We start from the raw sequence: 8,351 nt of genomic DNA on the forward strand, positions 1-8,351 counted from the left end.
TAAAGTTATACACAATCAAATTATAATTATATTGTTATTAATTTACGTATTTAATTATTTATATTAGAATTTCAATAAAATTATATAAAATAAAAATAAAAAAATCTAAATATTAACGGAACCCGTGCATTGCACGAGTTTTAAGTTAGTATATTTAAAATACAAACAAATGTGAAAAATAAAATAATTGAATATAACTAATAAAATTTACTTAAAATGCATTACAGGCTCATCCAATGCACGAACATAATTCCAGCCCATAAAACACAACCTCAATAATATCTCATTCTCTCCCTAAGCACATATATAAACCCTGAATCCCGTTAAAAATCACCAAAGTGTCTAAAGCCACCACCGCCAAAATGGTGAAGATGAGCAGAGCACATAATATGGGCGCGGGCAGTAAATTAAAATCCCAAACTCATCCCTGCAAAACAAAAAAATCACTCAAAAGCGTAGCTACTGAAAATATCCATAGCCCTGCACCTGGAGCTCCTCTTGCTCGTATCACTTTTCGACATCCGTTCAGTAAAAAGCATATAAATAAACTTGCCAAGGCTTCTTCTCGTAATCGTGGTACTGTGATTAGTCGTCATCTTCATTATGACACATCTAGGTATACTCTAAAACATAATATTTGGGTATATGAAAAAATTGCTGTTTATTCGATTCCAACAGCAATCTTCGAACAATGTTGAGTATTTGGATAGAATCGTTAGGCCTATAAACTAACTACTCTGTTTTTTTAGTGCTTTCTTTACTATGAAGTATGAACTTTTGATCTTTTCTACTTGATTTTACTTTTGCTTATCGTGTTCTGATAATTATTTAACTTGTCATTATAAAGTGGAGAACACTTTATTTAACTTGTTCACTATAATGTGGAAAACGTTATGTTAGTAAAAGTGTATTGTTCTCCTCAGACGCCATGCTTAACATATTCTAATATCTGTTGTGGTTAATGATTTAGAATATATATTTGATGAGGTTTTTTCCGGTCTTGTGCTTTTGAAAGGATCGAACTTCCATCTTGTTTCGAGGAATTGGTTCCTAGTGATTGCGTAGCCATGATTGACCAGCTTGCTAAGGAGCCTGTGTTAAAGGCTAAAGATAAGTATCACAGGTATCGAATGAATCCCCTGATATGTAACTGCTGGGCCTTTAGTCATGTCAATACTGTTCGTCGTGATGCTCCCCCTGGTCGAAAGCCTGCTTTCATTGCAGCCAGGAGGACTGGTCGGCTCCGTGGGGAAGTTGAACGGCTCCGTAGGGAAGCTGCTGCCACAGCTTCTAAAACCGAAGGCTCCTAGAATATCTGTCTATTTCATTCATTGTTTCCAAGTTCGAATCTGTTCATTGCTGAAAGACTACTGCAAGTAAGACCTAAGTCTGATCTACTTATTCTATATTATAAATGGTTTCGTTTATTTAGCTTTTCTGGTTTTAGATGGTTTTTGACCCAAGTCTGATTTTCTTGTATCATGCATGAGGAGTGGTTGACATTTGGTTTTGGTTTCATCCAGGTTCGGGACTTGTTTTATAAAATTATACAGGCCAGAAAGAATTAAAAATTTTGTGCAAATGTAAGACAACATAACCTACATATATATATATATATATATATATATATCATTCTCTCCCTAAAGCATTCAAACCTTAAACCCACAAATAACAGTGCCACAACCAAAATGGTTTGTATGAGCGGAGCACCAAGTATGAGCACGGGCACTGTATTGAAATCCCAAACTCGTTACCACAAAACAAAGGACTCACTGAAATGCGTGGGTACTGAAAACGTGGATAACCTTATTTGTGGAGCTACCCTTGCTAGAGACACCTTTTGACATCTATTCAGTAACAAGCATTAATAAAACTTGCCAACCCTCCTCATGATTATGGTAGTGTAAAGCTAGGGGCTAACTAATTGATCTTCTAGAAGAATACAAGGTCTCAATATGAGTGTTAATTTGAGTTAGAATTATGCGTCCAGGTCTCTGTGGTCATGATTGGGATGGAGAGCTTGTGGTTAGGTTCTGGTTAAGCAGCATTGAAATTTTTGATTTGGTGGTGAAAAGAGCATACTGGTTGAGCCTACTAAGATATAGAACACCAATACCCCAATTTTTGGTTAAACATTGGCAGTTGTACTAGTTTTTGGGTTAAGCCAGAATGACAGTGGCAATACTTCAATTTCAGTACAACTAGTGTCTTGTCAGAGCTATGAGATAGATGGTCTCTAAGAATCCAAGGTCTGAAGTTGAACGTTTAATTTGGGCTAGGAGACTGTATGTTAGTGTCCAAGAGATGGGCGACTCGCGGGAACTATCAATGGCATTTTACAGGTAATAAGAACAAGGCAGTGTTGGAGACGAATAAAGGATTGCAATGTGCCGGAGCAGTAGGGTTTTATCTCTAACGGTGATCAGGCATAGCATTGTCTAGCATGTTCAAAGTAGAAGATTAAAATGGCAACTTCAAATATATAATTTTGACCTTGAGTTACAAGATTGCAAAGCACAATTTACAGCATGTTGATGAGTACAAATATAATTGATTAAGGTGGTATATATAAGGCTACTTACTCTGTAGTCACTTTGTGAAGCAATCAGTATTATTAAAACCTATGACTTGTTTTTCTCCTAAAAAGAAAAAAAAAACACAGCAAGAAAAGATTTAAAAGAAAAACAAACAATAGAAAGAGAATTAGCATTTGAAATCCATATATATTTATTTAGATAAATTAATGGGAACTTAAAAAATCAAACTTATTAATTAAAAAGGAAAAATTGTTTCAATAGGCCCAACCCAAAAATGAAAGGAGGTTGCTGAACCGGCCCATATAAGACCTAATCCCCTCTCGTTTACTCGGTTGTTCATAAATCTTTGTAAAACCCTGCAAACAGGACATTTTCAACTCTTTTTCAGAAATTAATGGCGATGACGGCGATCAGAGCGGCGGCGACGGGTAGAATGACGTCACAAGGAGGGTTGAGAGGCATGCTCTATTCAACTTTTACATCAGGCCTACCATTTGCTCCACCCCAAGTTAATCAACCCCATAAGGAACCTCCTGCTGATCCTTCCCCTAATCTCTTTGTTTCTGGTACATACATCTCCTCTCTCTCTCTCTCTATATATATATATATCTGTCATTTCGTGGCATGGAACTTTAGAGTTTTATTTAATCTGTTAAATTTTGTTTCATTTTATGAATATAATTGATTGAATGTTTTGAATTAGTTTTTTAGATATTTTGGAATCTGTTATTCAAATTGATTGTGTAAGGGTCTGTTCGCTGTTTTGTTTCGGAATATGTTTATTGATTTCAACATTATTGGTTGAAATTCAAGCTTCCCTTGATACCTAAACTATATGTTACGGATATATTATTTACTATCGTTATTGTATTTAATGCTCTTTCATTTTTTAATTGTGAAATGTTTCTTTAATATTAGAGAAATTTTGTTGGTACACTTTAGTTACGCTTTGTGTGTGAAAGACATAGGTTATTACATTGAAATCAATTGTGATGGTCATAATGAGAGTGTGGCAATATAAAATGGTTTAATTAAATGAATTTTACATATAATAAGATAAGATCAAAACTTTTAAGCCAGAACATGAATCACTCTCACTTTCATTATATTACATTTTGCGATACATCATTGGATATGATATTAATTGCAAATTGTTTACTTTCTAGTCTACTTTGCTTATACTTAAATAAAAAAATTATGCAGCAAATGGAATGCATTGCAACCCACACTTCAGTCATTTATTTTTTCATATATAATGTAGTCTGTAATCAAGGTATTTGTATATTAAAATTTGATACCCCGTCCCCTATGCAAACTAGATGACTGCTTGTCTTTGTGAGAAAATAAATACTCACACTTCCTTCTATCGGCCTTGTTACTGTGTGTTGGTGGCAACATTAGTTGAATGATCTAGACATTAAGTAGACTAGTAGAGATTCACTTGCTTACAATTATATTTCTTTCTGTAAAGAAACCAGGTTTGCTAGGCATAGGCAAGCTTCAAAACAACAGATGACATGTTTGGCCTATCTTCCGGAAATTATGATGGGGTCTTTGTTATTGAATCCTCTGTATCTACTCCACTTACAGTTTCCAGTACTAAAACACCAAAGCTAAACACATCTTCATAAAAAAAGTTCGTCTACTGCATACTTAGGAGATATGTAGCAAGTGCATCATAGTTTTGAATTGAGAAATTCACATAAAAATGAAAAACAGTATTAAGGTGCATATAAAGTGGGGGGACAGGGGAACATAAATTTATTCTTTTAGTATGTGCCGACAACTCTATTTGTGCTTGCTCATTTTTTCCTAATACTTTTATTTAGTCTAAAGTCTGAAATGTTTGGGTTCATGTCATTGTCTAGTAATATGTTTACTGTTTTAAGCTTTTGGTGTATAAATCTTAGTCTGGATCTTATTGAAGATAAAGAAGGCCACGAGCAATTCTATCTATAACGTGGAAATGTTGAGGCCAGTCAAGTAGTTCTGCTTTGTGTCTCATCTGTCAAGAATGATAATATATTGTTATGGATTAATCTACTGGTGATGCTATGGAATAAGGGGGGGGGGAAGATGATAATTCCAAATGCTAGTCCAGGATTTGTTGGGCATGTATTCGTAAATTAAAATCGTGTTTATCTTTGGATATATATCCAAGAAGCCTCAGAAGATTCTGATGCTGAAGTTTAGCTTTACTTCGTTCATGAACTCGATGATTCCTTACTTGGACGTTTCTGAAAGGCGCTTCACTGCTATTTCTTGTCCATGTTGCAATACATCTTAAAAATTACTATATTTAAAATCTTTAAATGGTTCTTCAATCTGTCATAAGGTTGATTTTCTTTGCGCCATGCTGCTGCTGTTACAATTTTATCATTTGTACATATAATAGGTTTTTAAGAAATCTCAATAATTTTGATCTTTAATAGATCATCTACTTAAGCAATTGAGAGGATCAAACAAATTGACACATTGCAAGTTGTCTAATCTTTCTTTACAGGATTAAGCAAACGGACGACTACGGAAGGACTTCATGCTGCCTTTGCAAAGTTTGGTGAAGTTGTGCATGGTATAGTTGTTTTTAATGTTTTAAAAATAGTCGCTTTAATTGAATATATTTGCCTGAAACAATTTAATTACGGTGATCTGCCTCTTGCAGCCAGAGTAGTGACTGATCGAAATTCAGGATATTCAAAGGGATTTGGTTTTGTGAGATATGCCACTGTAGAAGATGCTGCAGCGGGTATCAAAGGCTTGGATGGCCAGGTTAGCTAATATTAACAAAAAACTCTTGAAGAAGACTTTAGTAGTTACAAACTTTTCTCCTGGAGTAATGAACAGATGTTTTTCTTATTGACAAGATTATATATGTTTATATCTATATAGTATATAGAAGATTATTAATAGTTTTTAAATAGAAGCAGTATTATTCATAAACTGGATAAATGGTCAATCTTGAAGGATTTCAAAGTTTGCTACTATTTTAAGAAAAATGTTAGGTGCTAATTTCCCTCTTTGCCATACGTCCTATGCTACCCAGACTCGGCGGTGGTGAGGATTTTTCAATATGGATGCATAATCGGGCACAGGTGCTGGGAAATGGCTGCACTCTTAGCATGTTACGTTTCTAGAGTTTTAATTCACGGTATAGGTTTTAGGATGATATCGTTAATTATATATTAAAAATACTCGGTATAAAGTTAAAGTGATAAGATAGAAACAAGTAGTCCAGCTCTTGGATTGGGGGAAGGTTGATGCAGGACATGGGTTAAAAACAAGTAAAAGGATAGATATTTGTGGATTATCCGCAGAAAATCCACAAGCCTAAGGTGATCATAATCAAAACCCAAGGATTTCTCAACCGCAGAAGAGAGTTTTGTTAGGATCGCAACCCATAACAATAGAGAGAACAATCTCAATTTCAATGATTATCCAATTCTATTTCATAATGAAAGATTACATGAGATTATATAGATAATTATTACTTGGAAGCCAAGTAATATCCTAAAATCAAAATACTTATATATATATAAGCTACCATATCTAATTAAAGGAAACAAGTCCTTTGTTTTATTCTACTATAATAATTATTCTAATAGATTATATAGTTAATAATAGCAGAACACACTTATATCTAAATAATAATATATAGTAAATACAAACTAGTATTTTAATTCTTCGTTTGGCATCAAGGGTGAAGTGCCCAGCTCTAGGATTGTGCTTTGATCTCATGCTCAACACCATGTATGATGACTGTGTTGAACACCATGTGCTCTGGTCACATAGCATATATGTATGTTTTTATAGTTTGCAAATGTTCATCGATTCTTACTCTTTACTACGCCATTGTGCTCCCAGCTTGCTTTATCACCTGATTATCGAAATAAAACTTTCAAGTATAATTCTAAATTGATAATCCTATGCACAATTGACTAGTAACTTTGAGGGCTGACAATCACTCAAAATGCAGAGGAGAAAATTTTAAGACATGACAAAGGTTTCATCTGTTGTATGTTTTTAGTTGGCAAAAAAAGAGTTAATTATAGTTTGCATCCCCTAACTTCTAAATAAATGAGTTTTGATGTACATACTATCACAAAAACATTTTGCATCCCCTTAATTTTAAAATGCAACTCAAGACCATTTGCCATTAATTAACACCGTTATAGTTATATATTGCAAGGATATCATTGTCATATACTCCCTCCGTCCCACTGGGATGTTTACATTACTATTCGGCACGCAATTCGAGGCTTCTATAAAGTATAGTTTCATAATGTTTTTTTTAATTTTTTTTTTGAATAAAAGTAACTATACTTTAAACGAGCATTGAAAAGCGTGCCGAAAAGTAATGTAAACAATCCAGTGGGACGGAGGGAGTAACAATAAAAAATTGACAAATAAGAAATTCGGGCAAAGAAAAGAAGAAAAAATGACAAATTTAACCTATTTTTCACAAAGTTGTACTAAAATAATCGGTTCTCAGAAATTGGCCAATTCTAATCTAGCCTTTTGAATCTGTCATTTCAGATGTGTATTCAAGTTATATAATGGTCCTTGTGTTTTTCAACTGCAAGTCTACAACTGGAGCTCTCTGCTTGAAAAAGTATAAGTTAATTTTCATCCCTCCAATATCAAACATCACTTTAGGAATCCTGGCCCACTTCAAAATATTAAGTATTAATGATTATGCAAGTGCCAGTTGCATATCACATTTCTGTTTGTACTGGTTACGCAACTATAAAATGCTTATTGACTGTATACTGGAGTACCAGTTGCGTTATGCCGTTTTAAATAATAAGTAATATTTTTTTGCAAATGCGTGATCACAATACCCTACTATCTAATGCGTATTCAATCGGCTATTGTCAATATTTTTAAAACTGGTTATTTTTGTCACGTTGTCCTCCAAAAGAGGTTAAACTTGTCACTCAGCCAGAAAAGAATAGAGCCAAATCCTTATTCTCGTCCTTTAATTCATGCTACTTTTTGTGTTTTGCTTGTTTCAGGCTGTATTGGACCATGCAATACATCAGCCTCAATAATGTTATTTTTAATTTTAGGAAGGAAAAATGTTATTCTGGACTTCTTTTTTGTTAATTTTCTTACTGTCTAATGACAATAATACCCTTGCAAATTAAAAGTATAACTGTGTTAGCCAACAGTTTAGGGTCTTGGGTTGCTTTCTGACCGGAATTTTGAAATTTGGGGGATGCAAATTTCTTTTTAGATAGTGTATATTTTTTTGACAGAGATAGTGTGTATATCAAAACCACCCGTTTATAAGTTAGGGGATGCAAATTGTATTCAAGTCAAAAAAATAATAAATTTTGTTAATGTCTTTTGCCAAAGCTTTTTAATGTTCTTCCTGTTTTACTGTTTTTGCAGTTTCTTGATGGTTGGGTTATATTTGCTGAGTATGCTAGGCCAAGACCAGTCCCAGGCCAGCCGGACAACACCAATGCCCACCCCCAGTAATCGAATGTTATGGACTAAGCTTTACTATGGCCAAGAATCGCATGTTTATTAGAAGAGCTTATGCGATAGTAATCTATTAACAACTCATTCTTATTTTTATTTTCCCTTTCGAATATTATAATGGAAGAGAGCAAACTATTTATGTTGCACCTTAAATCAAATATCTAGTATATGTATTGAGAGCATTTTGCAATTAATGGGTTAGTAGTTTTTTTTGTTTGGACGATATCCTGTTTGAACATAGTTCTTTGGAACTAAGATGTACTTTGAACACAGAGGCTTGGATTACTTTTATAGTTTTATAATTATATATTTCTATTATGATTTTATAAA

General features: G+C 33.8%; 2 protein-coding genes across 3 annotated transcripts; both read left to right on the forward strand.

The window, feature by feature from the left end:
• The first annotated feature begins 362 nt into the window (after nucleotides 1–362).
• Nucleotides 363–1,310, forward strand: LOC141685432 (large ribosomal subunit protein uL2x-like). The gene is made up of 2 exons (XM_074490533.1): nucleotides 363–616; nucleotides 1,016–1,310. The coding sequence occupies exons 1-2, from the start codon at nucleotides 363–365 to the stop codon at nucleotides 1,308–1,310; spliced, it is 549 nt and encodes a 182-aa protein (XP_074346634.1).
• Nucleotides 1,311–2,856: 1,546 nt separating this feature from the next.
• Nucleotides 2,857–8,351, forward strand: LOC141687088 (organelle RRM domain-containing protein 2, mitochondrial). Of its 2 annotated transcripts, XR_012560913.1 has the most exons (5): nucleotides 2,857–3,103; nucleotides 5,041–5,109; nucleotides 5,200–5,306; nucleotides 7,071–7,146; nucleotides 7,929–8,351. XR_012560913.1 is itself a non-coding variant. In XM_074492245.1 (4 exons), the coding sequence occupies exons 1-4, from the start codon at nucleotides 2,932–2,934 to the stop codon at nucleotides 8,016–8,018; spliced, it is 438 nt and encodes a 145-aa protein (XP_074348346.1). In that variant the 5' UTR covers nucleotides 2,863–2,931; the 3' UTR covers nucleotides 8,019–8,351. The 2 variants fall into 2 exon arrangements, 1 of the variants encoding a protein (XP_074348346.1); XM_074492245.1 differs by lacking the exon at nucleotides 7,071–7,146 and having other exon boundaries at nucleotides 2,863–3,103.

The sequence above is a fragment of the Apium graveolens genome, chromosome 9, assembly GCF_009905375.1.
Source record: "Apium graveolens cultivar Ventura chromosome 9, ASM990537v1, whole genome shotgun sequence".
NCBI classification, from domain to species: Eukaryota; Viridiplantae; Streptophyta; class Magnoliopsida; order Apiales; family Apiaceae; genus Apium; species Apium graveolens.

Excerpts from the sequence above, each read along its gene's own strand:
- LOC141685432 (XM_074490533.1), top strand. The coding sequence starts at position 363 with ATGGTGAAGATGAGCAGAGCACATAATATGGGCGCGGGCAGTAAATTA. Across the intron at positions 617-1,015 it reads CTTCATTATGACACATCTAG|GATCGAACTTCCATCTTGTT; the intron begins GTATACTCTAAA and ends TGCTTTTGAAAG.
- LOC141687088 (XM_074492245.1), top strand. The coding sequence starts at position 2,932 with ATGGCGATGACGGCGATCAGAGCGGCGGCGACGGGTAGAATGACGTCA. Across the intron at positions 3,104-5,040 it reads CCCTAATCTCTTTGTTTCTG|GATTAAGCAAACGGACGACT; the intron begins GTACATACATCT and ends CTTTCTTTACAG. Across the intron at positions 5,307-7,928 it reads TCAAAGGCTTGGATGGCCAG|TTTCTTGATGGTTGGGTTAT; the intron begins GTTAGCTAATAT and ends CTGTTTTTGCAG.